The sequence below is a fragment of the Bombyx mandarina genome, chromosome 17 (assembly GCF_030267445.1).
Source record: "Bombyx mandarina strain Sakado chromosome 17, ASM3026744v2".
In the NCBI taxonomy this organism is placed as follows: Eukaryota; Metazoa; Arthropoda; class Insecta; order Lepidoptera; family Bombycidae; genus Bombyx; species Bombyx mandarina.
The window spans coordinates 15,923,749-15,945,102 of NC_143223.1; the positions used below are offsets into that span (position 1 = coordinate 15,923,749).

The following is a 21,354-nucleotide window of genomic DNA, read 5'->3' on the forward strand; positions in this document are numbered from 1 at the left end:
AAGTTGGTATTTAAAAACCATCCTATGGCCTAAGTTGGAACAATAATTAAAAAAAAGAGCTAAAATCGGTTCAGTAGTTTAGGTGTCCATCGCGGACAAACAACATGACACGTAGTTTATATAATATATATTAAGATTCCATCAACAAACGAGAACATCATATATTATTAAACTTAACATCATCATATATTAAAAATTATATCTAAATTACATAAATTTATATTAATACTAATTAATAATTATCATTAAGTTATTTATCATCAACTGAGCAACAAGTTTTATTGATTAAATATTTTTGCTGTTCAGTGTTGAAAATTTTAATAACACAATGTCATCCCAAGGAAGCTCTTACTGTAATTTTTAATGTGACGTCAACGTGTCAAATAAATAAATAAAACTTTTTATGAATGCTCGGACGTTATGTATAGATATATTATATAAGCAGTGGCGTAGCGGTTTTAACTCGCGCCCAGGGCACAATAACTTGTTAACCCTACCTTCGAAAACCGTATAATTATATGTAAAATTTTACTGGCAAATAAATAAATAATGTAAAATAAATAAAGTTACAGGCTTAAGCTAGGCTTAAATTTGAGACACAAAATGTAGTGGAGAAAACAAGACTAGATTTTGAAATGCATATGATCATTTAGAATTAGTTCAAAAGATACCTATTATGAATTTACATAATATGTATTTATTAAGAAATATTTAAAAAACACGTAGTTTTAAAACAATAAACAGTTTGATTGATATAGATTATTAGCGTTCCTTTATTTCCTTATTATTTACGAATTAACATTTATTATATTACACTGGCACTAAATTTAAATTTCCAGAAATCAATTATAATAAAAATCAAAATTATCCAGCAGTTTTTTGTTTTGCGGATCATTTGGTGCCCCTTTGTGAGAAGCGCCCGGGGCATGATGTACCCCCTTACCCCTCTCGCTACGCCACTTTATATAAGCATATTTTTTTTATAGGTATAATTACCTATTGGACAAAATCCAAGTTTTTTGGTAACATTTTCTGAAAATTTTAAATGTAGGTTTGTTGTGAAATTTGCATGGTATACCGTGAAACCTGATGAAAAGTTCTATTTGTATTAATATAATAATAATTTGATTTTATTAATCTTCAATCGAATCCTTAACGACAATCAATTGGCTTCAATGATCAATCAGAATAGCGTCATTAAATTTTTGCGTCGTCGTGTAGTTTGGATATGTGTTATTCGTAACTTCTTGAGTCCCTAATGACATAGGAGTTACCTATTGTGTTTCAATCAGATGGCACCTCGTACAACGAGCGATTTAGTACTTTGGACATCCGGCTAACCATATTGTAGTTTTGTACCCTCGTCCGGTAGTCGCGTGTGTAAACAAAATATTAGATGCGCCATACACCCAGTCTTACCTTACCGAGGTGAACGCCGAATTTTAGAACGTTCACGTACTTAAATTTTCAATAATTCATTATTGGTGGCAGGACCTCTTGTGAGTCCGCACCGCTTTGCCTATTTCTGCCGTCAAGCAGTAATGCGTTTCGGTTTGAAGGGTGGGGCAGCCGTTGTACTGTAGCAGAGAGAACGTTTTCAGTGTGCGCTCTCAATTGGTACGACCAATACTAATACACATACAAGACGTTATGGCAAAAAGGCATATGAGTATGGAAGGAGAAAACATGTTGCGCTGTCTCCATGTGACTGGGAGAAGGGTAGGAGAATGATGATGATGAATATTAATAAGTTTAATTCTTGGTGGTACTGAGTGTTGCTAAAGCGCGATTGAGCACATCCTACCTATTTCTGCCATAAAGCAGCAATGCGTTTCGTTTTGAAGGGTAGGGCAGTTGTTGTACTGTAAAAAGAGAATTAGATCTAAGCAATAAAAAATACATTAAATTAATGTGATTATTTAAATTGTTCCAGCATGAGGTCACGAGGGTGCTGCGGTATACGCATGGAAGCCCGGCGCGGTGGTGATCTCGCGCTGCAGCCGCTGCGCGCGCAGTACCGTCGCGCTCTATCGGAATGGAACGCGCGCCCCTCTCGCCGCCGTCGGAGCTCAAGAACGATCGGTCGGTCCAAGGAGGACCCTGCGAAACCGGAGACGCGGCGCCGCAGCCGGCCCTGAGCGAGACCCGCGTGCTGCCCGCCATCCCCGAGGCCGAGCCGCTCTTGCACGCCCCGCGCCGAGCTCTGCACGTGCAGTTCGACGCGCACTGTCCGCCCGCACCAGTCTCGCTCTCCTCCTCAGGTTCTTCCTCCTCTTCCGACGATGAGGACGTCTCTATTACAGAGGCACGTCCTCCCGACGGCGGCTGGGGCTGGGTCATCGTCTTCGCCTCCTTCATGGTTAACCTCATCGCGGACGGTATCACCTTTAGTTTCGGTGTGTTCTATCCGCACTTTCTTGACTACTTCGGCGAGGGAAAAGGCAAGACCGCATGGATCGCCGGCATTTTCATGGCGATGCCGCTTCTTTCCGGCCCGATTGCCAGTTTTCTGACGGACAGATACGGCTGCAGGCGTGTGACGATCTTTGGTGCGATTCTGGCGGCTGCTGGATTTGTTATATCCGCTTTCGTGGATAACATGGAGACTTTGTTCCTGACCTTCGGCATAATGGCCGGTTTTGGATTGAGTCTGTGCTACGTGGCTGCAGTGGTTATAGTCGCGTATTATTTTGACAAGAAGCGCTCTCTGGCAACCGGAATATCGGTTTGTGGAAGCGGCATTGGAACTTTCATATTTGCGCCGCTGACAAACGTGATGCTGGATGAGTACGGTTGGCGCGGAACCACTCTGATCTTAGCCGGCCTATTTCTGAACATGGCCGTGTGTGGTCTCTTGTTCAGAGACTTACCTTGGACCGCCACAATGAACGAAGAGAGAGCAAAAGAACGTAAACGCAGAAGAGAGATAAAACGTAACAAACGATTCGGTTCCTCGGCTGACAGTTTCTCTGACAGCAAGAGCAGCGCCGCGGGCTCAACCAAAATGGCGGACAGCGTTAAAATTGAAACCGTAACTTCACCGATCGTGCCCCAATTTAGTTCCTTGGTAGACCTACCGACATTCATGACGGGCGGTGAAGGAGTTTCCTTAGAAGTTTTCGAACTAATGTCAAATAGAGGTCGTGCTTACGCAATTCTGGCCCAAAACTACCCTGGAGTGATGTTGCCCTCTAGAAGCTTCAGCGACAGCGGCCGATTGCACGAGCAGTCCCCTCCAAGGACAGTCATGTCCCCAGGAATTACGTCACCTGGTATTCTAACACCTATCGCACCTCCGACTCAAGAGAACACCACGGTGAATGATAAAGCAGCTTTGTCCCTATGGTTGAGGCGTCAAGCGACAGGATCTACTAAAAAGCCTCCAGCATTTTTGAAAGATCTGCGGGTTCATCGTCATTCTTTAACGTACAGAGGGGCGATGCTGAACATCAACAGATACAGACTGCGTGCTTCTTCGTGTCCCAATATCTTCAGGAATTCTATGACGACCATAGCTAAAGAAAAAGTAAGGTTATTTTCATTTATTTCAATCAATTCGCGAACACCCCTTTCTTCTTTGTAATATCATAGAATATATTAGGAGCAGAATGCTCTTTCAAATTTTTTTGCCGCGTTTTCTAAATGATTCCAATAAATTTGTTGCTGTCGAGTTTAACCAAGAGGTTATGAGCAGAGGACGTCTTTTTCAAAAGTCAAAACCGGTTATCGTTATGCAATTTTGACGAAATCATCAGCAATGAGCACTCGTGAGCGTATTTTATGTAATACTCACATGCACATGCTAACATTTAACAGTCTCGTACAGGGAACCGCTTCATTTCGACATTTTATATTCGTACGTTAAATGTTAAAACGATGAGAGATAAATCTCAGTAATAATTTTTTTTTGGATTTTCCAGGTTCAATGGTACGCCGGTCTCTGGGACTTCTGGGACCTGGTCGTGGACGTTTTAGACTTCTCCCACCTTCAGAACCCAGCGTTCCTGATCTTTGCCATATCCAACTTCCTCCTGTACATGTGGTACGACGTGCCGTATGTGTACATAGCCGATAATGGCATGATTATGGGCTTCAACGAGTCCCAGTCTTCTATGCTGATTTCCGTCATAGGGATCCTCAATATGTTCGGAGAGGTGAGAGTCTTATCATTGTCTTTATTGTTTGATTTTTTTCGGAAATATACCAAGGAACCAAGAAATCTAAAAAGTGGTACTTAATTTTGTCAAGATATGAAAGAAATGGTAGTTGCTAATGATCTTGGAACATCAGTAATGCCGAGGCACATGCGCGTTGCTTACCACTTAGGACTGTTTTGAAACCTCGTTTGAAGAAGGATACGCCAAAGTGCTCGGGAAACTCCGTGAAGTTTAGTCCTAAGCAGGATGGTATACGGAAATAAAGATATTTGGAAATAAAGTTTGAATGAGTGCAGTGTTCCCAGACAGTATGAGTGAACTCTGACCCGATCATGGACGGTGCGGTGATAGAATAGAGATGGAATCTTAACAACAATTTCTCTGAACAATTAAATGCCTAAAGACGCCCGTAGAAGCACCAAAAATCAATACTTTGTTCATTATAGTGCTATGTTCAAAAAACACTAAGAATTACCCCACTGAGTTTCTCGCCGGATCTTCTCAGTGGGTCGCGTTTCCGATCCGGTGGTAGATTCTGCGAAGCACTACTCTTGCTAGAGCCAGTGCTAGAGCAACGTCGTCAGGTTTGAGCCCCGCGATCTCACCTACTTGTTAGGGTTACGCTGAAATGGTCTACCAAGGCCATCAGCTTAGGAAAAAAAAACAAAAAATTAAATTGATTCCAACATTTTCGATTTATCTATACTAATATTATAAAGAGGAAAGATTTGTTTGTTTGTTTGTATTGAATAGGCTCCGAAACTACCAAACCCATTTAAAAAATCTTGCACTGTTTGGAAGCTATACTATTTCCGAGTGACATAGGCTATAATCTTTTTTGAAAAAAATTAGGGATCCTTACTAAAACTCCAATAATGTAACCCAAAGTGTAAAAAAAATACCTAAAATATTCTTTATATCCCGTGTCCTGCGAAAACTATTGATGGTAGAATAAAATAATGTACTACGGCTTTGTAGAACACATTATTACTTACAAAAAGACTTGCGTTATGCCGCAATTAGTGTTATTTTATTTAAATATATAAAAAATAAAACAACGTCATATCGTTGAAATTTTTGTTAAAGACCCGAGCGGAGCCGGAGCGGGCCGCTAGTATAAAATAAAATGGCATTATAATCTGAGGGAAATAAGACATCGTATTATTCAACATGGCCCACCAAAATGAATCATCTTAGTCTACATAATGTTCGCATTAGTGCGTTAAACAGATATAAATATAACGCTTCTTACGTTAACATTTTGAATGATATGTTATTTCAATGTAGTAGCTACTCTGCGTCGCTCTTGTTTTAAATAGTCTTTAACTACACGTGCTAATTTTCGTGAAATACGTATAATATACTTGTTACGGTCATTGATATGTCAGTCGCGCCATGGGGCTCGTTCTGAATCGACAGTTAAAGTTAATCAAATATACATATCCTGAGCACTGGTGAACTCATTTGTTTAGTTAAAGATTCAATGGTGACAGATACTTGGTATGGTCGGCTACTGGAACTCGCTGCCTTGAGACATGAGGTCGATGTCACAGCCGTACCGTCTCACGACTAATAATATCAATACTAAAATTAGCGATCCGCCCACGCTTCGCTTCGGAAACATTTTTATTATTGATAGTTGAGTCCCGCGATGTTACCCGCGGTTATTGTCGTACCGCGGGTGACGCCGCGGGGCGAAGCTAGTCGAAAAAATAGCCTAAGTTACTCTTTATATCATCAGCTACCTAACAGTGAAAGTCTCGTAAAAATCGGTCCAGCCGTTCTAGAGATTAGTCGGAACAAACAGACAGATAGACAGACAAAAATTGTAGAAAAGGTTATTTTGCTGTATTCAATATTACAAACAGACATTCCAATTTTATCTGTATAGATATCTGATGATTTCAGTTCTAAATCATCAGATCTACATCAGTTTCCTATAATTTCAGATACTGCTGGGCTGGGTGGGTGATTGGAAGTGCGTGAACCCTGTCCTGGTGTACGCGGGCTGCATGCTGCTCTGCGGCCTGGTCACGGTGCTGATGCCTCTCCTGACTTCCTACCTCAGCTTGGCCGCGGCGGCCGGCGCCTTCGGAGCCTTCATCGCAGCCAACTACTCCCTGACCAGCATCATACTGGTGGAACAAATAACCCTGGAGAAGTTCACAAACGCCTATGGGTTGCTACTGCTGATGCAGGGCGTGGCGAATTTGATAGGACCGCCTTTAGCTGGTGAGCTTTCGTTAATTTATCAGTTCATGTTATGTAAAAATGTAGACGAGTAATGTACAGTGATATCTGATTGATGCATCGTGTAATAAAAATCAAACCCGCCAATTTTAGTTTTCGTAATTATTGGTGGTGTGTGAGTCCGCGCGGGTAGGTACCACCACCCTGCCTATTTCTGCCGTGAAGCAGTAATGCGTTTCGGTTTGAAGGGTGGGGCAGCCGTTGTAACTATACTGAGACCTTAGAACTTATATCTCAAGGTGGGTGATGCATTTACGTTGTAGATGTCTATGGGCTCCAGTAACCACTTAACACCAGGTGGGCTGTGAGCTCGTCCACCCATCTAAGCAATAAAAAAATAAATAAAAAATAACTGTGTGCAGGCTGGGTGTACGACATGACAGGCTCGTACGACCTGTCGTTCTACCTGGCCGGGGCCTTCATCGCGGCCTCGGGCCTCATCCTGCTCGTGCGCCCCGCCTCCCGCTGCCGCGCGCCGCACCCCCGCGGGCCCCCCCGCGAGCCCCCCCCGCGAGCCCCCCCACCAGAACGGGAAGCTTGTTGTGTGATTTTGAAATCAGAACGCCTCACACTCGAGGTGCGCTTGTGGCGATCGATCGAACACACGATTTCTATCTGTATTGGATCGCGATAAGGATCAAAACAGCTCGAGATGTAGCGGGAGCAGTGAAAAAAGAATTTTTTTAAGGGATTTTACGACCTGGTAACTAAGACCTTTAAGTCATGTCTTATTTTAATTTATATTTTTAGAAATGATAAATGTGTAGTGAAATGAAATGAAGATGATTAATTTGAGACATTAATGAACTGGGATGAAATTAAATGAAATGAGATGAGATGTAATATAATCTCAGTAAAATGGTGGCCATTTACTAAGATTTTTTTCAGTGGACTTTTTGGAGGATCCCGAGAAGTTACGTCCAGCGGCTTTGTTTCATTTTCCCACATTTGTGCACTTTCACAGATATTAAACGGTTAATAAACCACCGTTATTACACATTTAAACCTGAAGAAACATTAAATAGACAAAATAAAACAAATCACACAACTTCACTCCTCGCGTTCCCGCCAAAAAGTCCGCTGTGAAACACATTCGAATGTGTTTGTATAGAGCTGCGGCGCGGAGCAGCAACACACAAGTGAGATCTGAAACCGTTGCCTTAAAAAATGTGTAATAGTAATTTGGAGTCTATTCGCTTTAGGATAAGGTCGAATTAGCTTAAGATCGTTTTAAAATATCTACGTCTAAGTATTCGGTTACAGTATGAAAGGTATTTTTAAAATAAGCGCTGCCATAAAATAAATGTAATGCTGCCTATTAATATGTTTGTTGAAAACGACACAAAGTTGAACGAAGGAGTTGTTTACAGTTATGTACTCTTTGTCACTAGATGTCGCCTGACTGTAGATTGTATTAGTTTTGAGCACGGACAGAGAGATGGCGCCACTAGGATGAAAAGCACTTAAAACAAGAATTTAGCATGTTTATTCGAAATACTACTTTAGAGAGACCTTCGATCAATAATAGTACTAGATTAAGGATCAGGAACAAAAATAAGACGCTCCAGTGGCCACGTTTGCAGACACGAAAACATCTTCATTTCTTAGAAAAAAGTTTAATAATGTTAACGACTTCAGTTTATTATAAACCTTAATACTTAAGCATAAAGTTTAATTACCATTGCAAAATATATGTATTTAGGTCCTTTCGTCAGAAAAAGAATATTATGGAATAAATTTAAAATGTCACTTGAACATAAAAAGTCATCAGTACAAAAATATTTATTCTAAAATGATACTTAAAGCCTAATTTATAAGGTTAAAAATGTTTGTTTAAAATTTCGTGCTTATTGTATTGTGGAACTAGATGTAGTTCTTGGTATTACATTTCAATGCTCAGAACACAGTAAGTATTGAAAGACATAGAGTTGCAGAATATACATATTTGTTTTAGGTTCGTTTTGTATGGTCGCAACTATTTTTGACCGATTCGAAAAAGTAGTAGATAATATTTTACATTGCCGCTATTACAACAAATAGGTGATAAAAAATAAAATTGAATAAAGTAAAAAAAATATGAAAGGAAACACGAAACATGTTTTCCACGTACTCTTTATACAGAAGTAATTAAAACAATAATGTAGGTTTAATTACCTTTAAACAGATTCAGTTTGTTATAAAGCTGTCTTTTAGAAGTAATTTTTATATGAGCGGTTTCTTTTTTACAAATTTAATGTAATCTTATATCAATGAATTTTTCTATAATCAGTTTAATTTAGGCTTATTTTATGGCTGTGTTCGTTTCCCCCAGAAAACAAATCCTTTTCAGCATATACGCTCAGAATATTTACACATACATATAAAGTTTTTTTAATACTTTTTTGCATTGATTTGCCACCACCATTGAACAATTCTAGAATTTTTATAAGGGTTCTATATTTCTTCTCTTTCTTTCGCGATAATATATATCCATTGTGCACAGCGACAAAGGGCTACTAGGAAATCTACAAACAAAAATAACATTATAAAATAACAAAACTACTCTATGCATTCCCTGTCCAAGCATAGGTGATGTTTGTTACAATAGTTGGTGCCTTGTTACAAACATTGGCCAAACAATTACAATATTCGTAAATTGTGTTTTATTTACAATATAATTGTGTTTATTATTTTATGAAAAACACTTAATAATATAAATTTACCAAAAAAAGATATTCCTTCCAAAACCTTGGTGTTACGGTGGTTTTTTACTCAGTTTTTGAACGCGCATTGCAGCGTTTTGACGTCTTAGTGTTGGCTATGATTGGACCATACTAATTTGAAATAAGACCACAAATTTATTTGTGGTCTTATTTTTCGGGCCGTTTTTGAAGCGCTAATCGCGAATCTAGTGGTATTATTGATCGAAGAGAGAGACAGAGTGAAAGAAAGAGAGAGAGAAAAACCCATCGAAGCTAATGTGCCATTTACAATTATTAAAAAAAAAGTTACGTAATGTAAACACCTTAAAAGTTAGAATGTAGAAACCTTACATTCAAATTTGATGAAGTTCGTTCCAATTAAAAAAACTTTCCCAAAAGGAATTAATTACTCGATAATCCCGCTACCTTCGCATTCAGGCAATAAAATTTAGATTTCGTTTAATAAATACTTTTTGTTGGAAACTGTTTGATTTCGGCATCCTATGGCCGTTGACGTGTAAGTGAGCTCACGGGGCTCAAACCGGAGAGTTGCTAACACTGGCCCTAGCAAGAGTAGTGCTTCGCAGAATCTACCACCGGGTCAGAAACGCAACCCACTGAGAAGATCCGGCGAAAAACTCAGTGGGCTGTGTCTATGGGTTAATTTACTCGTCGAGCCCTTCGTCGCAAGCGACGGGTTCGGCGAGGACGGTGACCGGGGACTACAGAAAATTCATTCTGTAGTATTGAAAAAAATCCTTCGATACTATAACGCTCATTACACATTCAGAGAAAATACAAAGCTTAGTTTTAGACTTAAAGTTTTTAGATAGTTTGCTTACGAGAACTCACGGTTGCTAACCTGTTTGCAATGTTAATGCCAGCGCCGTAAAAATATAATAGTAATTCAATCATAGACATAAATAATATACTTCAGTGAATTCAATGACATTTTGTGTCAGAACTGACAGCTGTCATCGCGACATCGCTAGTCCTAGAAATGGCTTGGATTTATAGTATTCTCATAGACGAATATATTCGATTAGTCATTAAGGTCGCACCAAAGTCGCTTAAAATCATTTGAATTTTAAAGAACAAGAGAATATATTTAGCGATTCGTAATTATTGTAAAGTTGTAGTGATACTACTGGATCTTAACTGTTAAGGCGAACTCCGCTACTGCTCCAACGAGACAGTGGGAACTTTGTTTTAGTTGGAAGGTCGTGATGCTGTCCACGTATACTTGTCTATGATGCACTGTATTTGAATTTGAATTATGTTCCTTTTTTTATGTGCGGTGTCATTCTAAAAATATATATTTTTTCTCATATACAAGTAAACACAATGTTTCAAGTATTTTTACGTTTTAATTAATTGCTATAGCCGCTAGTCCATCCTATCAGTTTTGTGACTATTGAATCGAAAGCTTTGAAGAGTGCCGATATAATTGAGGATGTGGATTTGTGATGTTCTTAATCATGTATTCGTTTTTTTCGAAAGAAAGTGTCTTAACATCATAATTTGTATCAGTTTGTGACGCGGGTCGCGACTGGCGGGCACACACAGTCGGAAACTGAATTAAATTGTGCTTAGATCTAATGACGTCACAATGTTATTAATCGTATGCTAGAAGAGAGCGCTCTACAGGGGCCCGTGACGTCATATGTTAGATGCGTCACATAGAACGGTCTCTGACAAAAGGGATAAATCGATCCCCCACTCCCGCCATCGCTCATCGTGTTTCTGTGCCCGGACCGCGCAGGTGAAGTCCGCGGGCCGCGCCGCTACACGAATTGTCGTAGCGAACGCGTAGTTTAATAGTAAAATTGTAGCTGTTAATAATTGTAAACGTTATGTTCGGGTTTTTTGTTTTTTTTTTAAATTAAAAGTTTCCCTGTGTGTATTTACTAATTAAGAATGACAAAATCTAAAATAGATATGTAATTTAGAGATTTATCGTAGCATAGAAAAAAAATTACCTCATTAGTATTATAAGGGAAAATATCTAAGTACTGTTTTGCAATTTCAATATAATATTTACTTTTGGATTAAGTCTATAGGTACTACTGTCTGCCGTCAGCTGGACATTTCATTGGCTGCAGTACAATATCGCACTCATTTTATAGATTTTATTATAGTATTGAAAACGGTTTGAAAATTGCGCACTACTTGTGCACACATTTGCGTAAAAAAAACCAAAAAAAATAAATAAATTGTGAAACAGATCTTAAATCATTTATTATACGAAAATATATTAATTTTTTTTTCCTGATTTTTCTGACTTTTATCTTTTACTAATACCTTCACCTATCAACACCTCGTAGTTTGTGTACCAAACTAAAATCCAGTCTGGGCTTTGTGTGGTGCCATGTGACATGCCCCTCTAGAATTGGAGTCCGACATCTGATACCAGATGACTTATGGCCTCAGACTTGCTGACCATTGGTACGGTCGCTAGGAGTTCCTCAAGTTTAACCTTCAAGGCTTTTGTTTTATTTTTATTGCATAGATGGGTGGACTAGCTCACAGCCCACCTGGTGTTAAGTGGTTACCGGAGCCCATAGACATCTACAATTTAAATACGCCACCGACCTTGAGATATGAGTTCTAAGGTCTCAGTATAGTTACAACGGCTGCCCCACCCTTTAAACCGAAACGCATTACTGCTTCATCGCAGAAATAGGCAGGGTGGTATCTACCCGTGCGGACTCACAAGAAGTTCTACCACCAGTATGATTTTCATAAAATCCTGTGGTAAGATTAATAATATATCTAACATTTACTAATAATATTAATACTTGTTCAAGTCTCACTTTCACGATAAAGAAATGTCTATATCTATACTAATATTATAAAGAGAAAGGATTTGATTGTTTATTTTGTATTGAATAGGTTCAGAAACTACTGAACCGATTTGAAAACTTCTTTCACTGTTTATTTATTTTATTTTATTTTTTATTTATTTTATTAGGCTCACAATACACATCACAAGCTAAAGATACATAAAAAACACAAATAAAAAGAAACAAAATCTGGCTTGCAACATAAGTTATGTGCGCACGACAAAACAAGACATATAGTGCTAAATATATAATATTAATAATATAAATATTTTTTTTTTTTTATTGCTTAGATGGGTGGACGAGCTCACAGCCCACCTGTTGTTAAGTGGTTACTGGAGCCCATAGACATCTACAACGTAAATGCGCCACCCACCTTGAGATATAAGTTGTAAGGCATCGCTCAACATGAATGCACCGGACGTCTTATCCCTTAGGCCACGACGAATTGGAAGCTAACTCCCATATAATCCCATCAACAACCCCATAAACATCCCATAACAACGAAAACTCCCATAATGTAACCCAAGGTGTAAAATTACCTAAAATATTCTTTACATCGCGTGTGCTGCGAAAACTATTGTAGATAAAATAAAATAATGTACTTTGACTTTGTAGAACACATTATTATTTGCAAAAAGTATCGGGACAGCATAATAATATTTCAAACCATTATAGTTACGCAACAATAAGTGTTTACGGCTGTAACTGTAAGCACGGCTAGTTTAATATAAATTTCATTGCACCTACCACTATTTACTCTGCACTACCTTTGGTTGACTGGTAGAAAATGCCTTAGGCATTAAGTTCGCCCAATGTAAATTTTACATTTTTTTTATTATTATTTTTTTATTGCATAGCTGTGTGGACGAGCTCACAGCCCACCTGATGTTAAGTGGTTACTGGAGCCCATAGACATCTACAACGTAAATGCGCCACACACCTTGAGATATAGTTCTAAGGTCTCAGTATAGTCACAACGGCTGCCCCACCCTTCAAACCGAAACGCATTACTGCTTCACGGCAGAAATAGGCGGGGCGGTGGTACCTACCCGCGCGGACTCACAAGAGGTCCTACCACCAGTAATTACGCAAATTATAATTTTGCGGGTTTCATTTTTATTACACGATGTTATTCCTTCACCGTGGAAGTCAATCGTGAACATTTGTTGAGTACGTATTTCATTAGAAAAATTGGTACCCGCCTGCGGTATTCGAACACCGGTGCATCGCTTCAACACGAATGCACCGGACGTCTTATCCGTTAGGCCACGACGACGACACATGAAGTGTAATAAATAAATAAAAGCTCCAGACGCACTTACCAATAAAGTATACAATTTACAAATGGCCTGGTTACGTATATTGGTAACATCGTAAATGTGTATTAACATTTTATAGAATTCGCATGACGCGCAGTAAAAAGCTAAACCGGGCGGGAGCTACTAAATATTATTAAATTTTTATGCTTAAATAATTTTGTTACTAGCCATAATATAGTAAAATGAAGCCACTTTTGATATGAAATAACATAAAAGTATAATACAATATGTAGTGAGTGAGTAATATTTTTATTTTTATAACTTGTACTTAATATGTTTAGCTTATTTTGATGAGGAATAAAAGTAGACGTTTTGACATTTTAACACGTACCTATCAGTTTTGTTGTTTTATTACATTTCAATCAGTCATAGTAGTTTTTGTAGTAGGAATCTTGATTAACAACGAATAACAAAAAATTCGGCCAGCAAAATATGGCAAAAAGAATCCGAGGGCATCTAAATACTGTCGGTATTTAGAAACACTTTTCGGCCAACTTCGAATGAAGAAGGAGTAGATTACCGGGCCGTATGTTGTTTTTTTGTCAATAATGTCCTCCTCAACGTTACTGGATACAACAATACTCTTGCAATAGATTTATTACATAACTAGCGACCCGCCCTCGCTTCGCTTCGGAAACATTAAATTTTATTATTGATAGCTGAGTCCCGCGATGTTATGTCCCGTCGTACCGCGGGTGACGCCGCGGGGCGAAGCTATTCTAAAAAAAGTAGCCTAAGTTACTCCTTATATCATCAGCTACCTATCAGTGAAAGTCTAGTCAAAAGCGGTCCAGCCGTTCCAGAGATTAGCCGGAACAAGCAGACAGACAGACAAAAATAAATAAATAAATATTTTGGTATATGTACTGTGGTATAAATACTTACGTATTTAATAAAAAGTGGTTATTTTATTATTACAAACAGACACTCCAATTTTATTTATTTGTATAGTTATGTAAGCAGAGGAACGGATTTGTTTGGTAGGTCTTATAATGTTTTCAGTAATGATGTGATTTTAGATTTGTTCGCACTGTGGCCATCATGCAGCATTTACCATAATACAATATAATACCTGTAAAGGTCTCGATTGAGACTTATTAATCACAGATCTTCTACGAGTGTGGAGTTTACTGTGCCTAAAGAATCGAATCGGACTAAATCGCGTTACTCGGACACACGAATGTGGGCTTGAGGCTTGAAACTTGAGGTCGAAGTCGCAAATGTATTGTAGGTATTTTATAGCGTATACCTATTTAATATGCTGTGGCGGTAGTTATCATACAACACAAGACAAGATATTTGAGAGATGCCCCAATCTCGCTTACGACATTTTCAAGCAAGCTTGCATATATGACGGCGCCAGGGATGGCTGAGCGGGTGTCAACGTCGCCCAAAACACGTCATTATGGATCCTCCCGATCCATTTAACGGTGCTTTTAGGTACCACAAGCACTGGTCAACGTCCTTATCGAACCCGTGGCTTGCGACCAAGGGCTCGGAAGGAAAAAGTAAACCGTTCTGATTTGAGGGTAGAACAGTCTATACGTTACACCACGTTTTTATTGCTTAGATGGGTGGACGAGCTCACAGCCCACCTGGTGTGAAGTGGTTATTGGAGCTCATAGACATCTACGACGAAAATGCGCCACCCCCCTTGAGATATAAGTTCTAAGGTCTCAAGTATAGTTACAACGGCTGCCCCACCCTATAAACCGAAACGCATTATTGCTTCACGGCAGAAATAGGCAGGGTGGTGGTACCTACCCGCGCGGACTCAGACACCACCAATAATTACGCAAACAAAAATTTGCGGGTTTGATTTTTAATACACGATGTTATTCCTTTATCATGGAAGTCAATCGTGAACATTTGTTGAGTACGTATTTCATCAGAAAAATTGGCACCCGCCTGGGATTCGAACACCGGTGCATCGCTTCAACACGAATGCACCGGACGTCTTATCCTTTAGGCCACGACGACTTCAAACCCGAAGGAGACCAAATAGCTCAAGAGCAGCTGCTTCGCGAATGAATCTACTACCGGATCGGAATTGCGACCCGCTGAGAAGATCCGGCGAGAAACTCAATCGGCGTTCTACTTAAATGATACAATTGGCGGTATTGAGGTTGTTATGTCAATGGACTTCGGTAACCACTTAACACCGGACAATGAGTTCGTTAACCTGCAGTAAGCAACAAAAACAAGATTAATGTCTTTACTTAAAATATATTTATCCGACACAAAGCTAGGTCAACAGAGCTTACTAGAATTAAGTCGTTTCATAAAACCTGTTTTTACTCACCCGACCTGATTCCGAGCCGGCTGACGGTGACAGTGCGAAATTAAATCCTACTCCGGCGAGCACTTATTAAAATCTGTCCCAAAAACTGCTCTTTTGTGCGCAACGGGTAATCTAGTGGTCTCACTACGCCACCGTCTCTCTTAGAGCTTGGCTCAAATTTTAAGTTTAGAGCGATTTTGAAATATTAAAATATGCTAGCTGTACCCGTCCGCTTCGCTGGGCATTTCAATTTAACATTATTATTTCTCACCCCCACAAGGATTCTCATCATTAACGCCCCCACAACTGGGGTAGGGAATCCAACACTCATATAAATATTAGCCTATCCATTAAGTTAATGTATTTTCTACATGGATACCAAGTTTCAAGTCAATCGGATGCATGGTTCAGTAGTTAAAACGGAACATGCGTAAAAACCACTGTAAATTTATATATTAGTATAGATTAGATACTACTACTATTATATTTAAAACGATATATTTCTTCGTATAGCGGTACGTAAAAGTGTTTTTAATGAACATCATATATGAGATATGAGTTACATCTGAATCGGAAGATCACCCTTTCAGTTAGAACACAAAATTTAACGCGATATTAATGATGAGGATGATAGTGTTATACTGATAACTCGCAAAATTATAATTTGCGCAAGTACTGGTGGTAGGACGTCTTGTGACGTGGGTAGGTACCACCGCCCTGTCTATTTCTGCTGTGAAGCGATAATGCGTATCGGTTTGAAGCGCGGGGCAGCCGTTGTACTGTAAAAATTGAGACCTTATAACTATGATCTCAAGGCAGGTGGCGGCATTTACGTTGTCTACGGGCTCCGATAACCACTTAACACCAGGTGGGCCATGAGCTCGTCCACCCGTATAAGCAATTAAAAAAAAAAAACAATAATTTGTTACAATTACTTTATATGTAACTAGCGGACCCGGCGACCTTTGTTCCGCCACACAGTTTGTTTTAAACACGTCAACTTCAAAATTCTACTATAATTAACCATAGAATATATTACGTTTAGCTGTCAGTTGCGTTTTGTTATTCTATATCAGTTGCGTTTTGTTGTACCACGTTTTATGTCACGTCCCGCGGGAACGCGATAAAAAGTATCCTATGTCCTTCTCCTGGTTCTAAGCTACCTCCTCACCAATTTTCAGCCAAATCAGTTCAGCCATTTTTGAGTTATAAATAGTGTAACTAACACGACTTTCTTTTATATATATAGATTTCTGTTATTCAAGTAACTGAGACCCGAATTTTTTAGTAAAGTTGCGTGCTAACACAGCCAGTATAATAGCCGGCAAACTTCTTGAGCATTTGTTGACGTAGTGGGGGTAAGTTCGCGCATGGTACACTCACGTGCAAAAACATTACTTACTCTGCGTCATAATGCTATTAAATTATTAAAATCAACATATGTATTTATTTATATATTTATTAGAACATCAACAAAACATATAGGTTAATAATTGTAATAATTTAATCTTGGGGTAAAATAGATATTCCTTCTATTAAGTCAAAACTAGAGCTGTTGCCAGGTCTTGGTTCAGATGAAGCGAAGCTGGTATTTGTAATTTTTTTTTCGTTATCATAATCTTGACCATCATCATCATCACTGTTTTCATCACCCGAGTCGCTATCATCGTGATTAGTCGACATAGGGCTCATCGGTGTAGTTTACAACTCGGTCGATTCGGTCTTCTTTTTTTTGTATAATTAATTATTTTTTGAAGATATTCGATTCGTAGTAATCGCATGTTACTTTTTTCAATTACCAGCTTCCTATTATTTTCTGTTCTTTTTTTCCATCTGAAGCCTAGCTCTTTCATAATACGTCGTAAGTTTCATTCCGAGCCATTAGAATTTATATCTTCTTTAAATTTTTCGAAGCCTTTCTACGGTACGGAGTTTCGCTGCTTGTTATGTAGTTATTATGATTACATCTTTTTATTACAGATTGAACGAAACTATCCATTCCGGTAACTTTCTTCTTCCCTGATCTTTTCTTACCCGGAGTCCGAAACACGGCGAGCAAGCCAGAGCTTTTAGCTTCCTTAATAATAATGCACCTAACAGTACTCACTGATGGTTTTGTTACTTCCGAAGTCTGTTTTAATTTTTCCATATCATTCTTCCCCTGTTTTATAATGAAGCAATATGCGTCGTACACAATTTTTTTACCCTTTCTTTTGAATAGTACACCAGTTTGTCGCGGCATAGTGTATGTTTTATAAAAAATCAACAAACACTCAACAAATAGCAATGGCAACAAAGTCCACAAGTAATTATAACAAATAACTTAACGATTAATAACGATAGACTTTCCACTGTACGCAAGCGTACTTTTGGGAGCAAGCGGAATGAGGGCGCGGTGCGGGGCGCAAGGTTCGACTGATCTACCAATAAAGCGCTCGATACGATTTCCCCTGTCGTCGCGCCTCACCCTCGCCACCAAAGTGATCTAAAATTCGGTTCTGCGCAGTCAAGGTCATTTGCTCAAGAAGTTTGCCGGTTACTATACTTTATCTATAAAAGTTAATCTTAATCTTGGGCGAACAAGAAAAAGACGGACCCATCCATTTATTTTATTACATTAACTAAATATTGATTCAATATAAAAAATTAACATCGCTCCCACCTGTGTTTCGGCCCACACTTTATCTCTAGTATTAAGCGTAGTGTTATTAAATTAATAACCGGATGTGTCGGTCGGATCGGGAAACGTGAAATGCGGAATTGTGTCGCCTTTCTCAGATAATAATGTTTGCCGTTGTACAATCTATGCCCGTACTGTACAGGTGCGATCAGAAGTGTAACGTCAATAGCACAAATTTAAGGCTTTTGAAGCAGTTTTAATTAATTTTGTAGGCGTATTACAGATATCACATGTACCTATACAAAACGAGACTCTTTTTAATACGCTTTTATTAGTTTCAGACGTATGTATGTAGTTTTTACTGGTGGTAGGACCTCTTGGGAGTCCGCACGGGTAGGTACCACCACCCCGCCTATTTCCGCTGTGAAGCAGTAATGCGTTTCGGTCTGAAGGGTAGGGCAGCCGTTCTAACTATACTGAGATCTTAGAACTTATATCTCGAGGTGGGTGGCGCATTTACGTTGTAGATGTCTATGGGCTCCAGTAACCACTTAACACCAGGTGGGCTGTGAGCTCGTCCATCCATCTAAGCAATAAAAAAAATAAAAAAAAATTATGTAACGGAATCTTTGAACATGATTTTGACCCCCTTCAAAACGTCGGATTAACTCGAAATTGGTATACTTAATAAGGACCGATGACAATTCAAAATGAATAAAAAAATTGAAAAAATTGAAATTTAACGAAAAAATGATTTTATTGTAAAAAAAGCGTGGGGTGCATGATATCAATCAGTAGTTATAAATATTTTATGAACAGATATGAGTAGAAGGGTTATTTTGATAATATCCTGAAAAGCAACCCACGCTTTTTTACAATAAAATAATTTTTTTTACACTATTTTTAATTCAAATATTATTGAAATTTTTGACCATACTTATTTGTTTACTTTATTTAAGTGTGCATGGGTCTATCATCAGATGAGCTTTAAGTGACTGGTCCATCACGTTAGGGTCATCAGTGAAGTGCTGATGGATAGTCCCCAGTCATTTGCGGCTTGGACGAAAGAAGAATGGCGAGCTTTCTATTTCTTGTATTGAACCGATCAATTTCGCGAAGCACACCGTATGAATATAAATACAACATGCATTTATATTACAAAACTAATTGATAATATTCATCATTTTCCTGCCCTTCTCCCAGTAATCTGTCGTCGGCGCAACATGTTTTCTCCTTCCATACTCGTCTATCATATGTGTCCTCGTCGCAAAAATAGGAAATGACTTGTCGTTGCCGAGTGTTGTGGCATCAATGCTCGGCGACGACGAGTCGTGGAAGGCGATGCTCGACTTCTGCGAGTGCACCATCTCGCAGAAGGAGGCAGCGGGGCGCGTTATAGACGCGCAAGCCCGCCGCCGTCGAGCGGGGGCCAGGGAGTCGGATCTCGCCCAAGCCCTGGCCCTCTATGCGTTTCGGGTCCCCCTCACATGTCGGTCTGTGTCGCAAAACTATAATTTGCGTAATCACCCCGCCTATTTCCGCCGTGAAGCAGTAATGCGTTTCGGTTCGAATGGTGGGGTAGCCGTTGTAACTATACTGAGACCTTAGAACTTCGAGGTGGGTGGCGCATTAACGTTGTAGATGTCTATGGGCTCCAGTAACCACTTAACACCAGGTGGGCTGTGAACTCGTCCATCCATCTAAGCAATAAAAAAAAAACATGAAAACTAATTGACTGAACAACACTACTGACTAGTAATAAAATTGAATGACAATAATATTGGCTGTTAATAAAAGGTCAGGTGAGATGTGTTTAGTCGTATACTTACTTGTATAAGTATTCAAGTACTTACACAAGTACCTACATACAACGCGAACCCTAATTGTTGGGTGATCTTTAATTTTACTTTGATCTGATCGCTACCAAACAGACAGATCTACCGTTAGGCCAATCTGAAATGTACCTGAAAATTTCATTGAAATTGGTCCAGCGCTTTGGTCTCTAACGGGATACATCGACATTTTCCTCCCGATCCATTAACGGTGCTTTTAGGTACCTCAAGCACCGGTCACCGTTCTCGTCGAACCCGTCGCTTGCGACGAAGGGCTCGACGAGTAAATTAGCCCTCAGACACAGCCCACTGAGTTTCTCGCCGGATCTTCTCAGTGGGTCGCATTTCCGATCCGGTGGTAGATTCTGCGAAGCACGGCTATTGCTAGGGTTCGTGTTAGCAACGTCGTCAGGTTTGAGCCCCGTGAGCTCACCTGCTAGTTAAGGTTACGCTGGAATAGCCTCTCAAGGCTACCAGCTTAGGTAGGAAAAAAATAAAAAAATTGAATTTATATCGACAGATATGACTTTTGTCTATGACTCTAACGTAATTATGACTTCAACATAATGTCGGAATATTAACGGCATCATTGTTTAGTTATTGTTTATGTCTATAGGTTTCGGCAACCACATAAGAATTGTTGAGGTCCTTGTACGACCGATCATAAATCAAACCTAAGTAAATTTTATATTTTTGACAAATAACTTTGCTTCCGACTGTACTGAGCTATTCACGTGTTCTACAGTTACTTAATATATTAATTAAGCACGTCACATAGATAATGTTTCAAACAGAGCTCCATATTGGATTTAGGTACTTGTCTGAATTCGGACAACTTGTGTACAAAATAATGTAGAACAGTTTGGAACGCAAACGAAGACATGAGTGGATGAAGGGGTTAAGTACCATTTTTAAGATTTTTGCGTTTTTTACATTAAATGAAGGTGTTATGTGCCTACAAATTATATTAGACCTTAGCACTCCGGGTTTAAAGGCTATTTTTAGAAATTGCATGTGATGAAGGAGTTATTTACGAAGAAAAATTATAAGTAACAAAAGTTTGTTGCTCGTTTTCTCAAAATCAACAAATTGTATCAAATCCCCTTCATCCATTCATGTCTTCAATTGTTCATGTACATGAATGTACAGTGAAACACAAAAATAAAATAGAGTTAAATACAATACAAAGAAAAAAAAACTAGCACACAATTTGCTAAGCTACGCCGTCGCAGTCATAAATCTGATCTAGGTTGGTTTTGTTATTTGTGACAGGTAAGTGATGGGATTTAGGTTTTTTCCTCACTAGCAAAAAAAGACAATATTTCCTGCTTTTAGTTAACTAAGACGAGTAGACGAGTTTGCTTTCACCTG

At 39.0% G+C, this 21,354-nt stretch overlaps 1 protein-coding gene across 2 annotated transcripts in view; it reads left to right on the forward strand.

Annotated features, from left to right (window-relative positions):
* The window catches only part of LOC114248059 (monocarboxylate transporter 9), a 48,425-nt gene extending 40,298 nt beyond the window's left edge, over nt 1-8,127 (forward strand). For both annotated transcript variants that reach the window (XM_028181176.2, XM_089734222.1), the window contains exons 2-5: nt 1,934-3,526; nt 3,921-4,154; nt 6,107-6,389; nt 6,770-8,127. In XM_028181176.2, the coding sequence (XP_028036977.2) occupies nt 2,036-3,526; nt 3,921-4,154; nt 6,107-6,389; nt 6,770-7,041 (2,280 nt within the window). In that variant the 5' untranslated portion in view covers nt 1,934-2,035 and the 3' untranslated portion in view covers nt 7,042-8,127. The remainder of the gene's footprint in view (nt 1-1,933; nt 3,527-3,920; nt 4,155-6,106; nt 6,390-6,769) is intronic.
* The last annotated feature ends 13,227 nt before the right edge of the window (nt 8,128-21,354 follow it).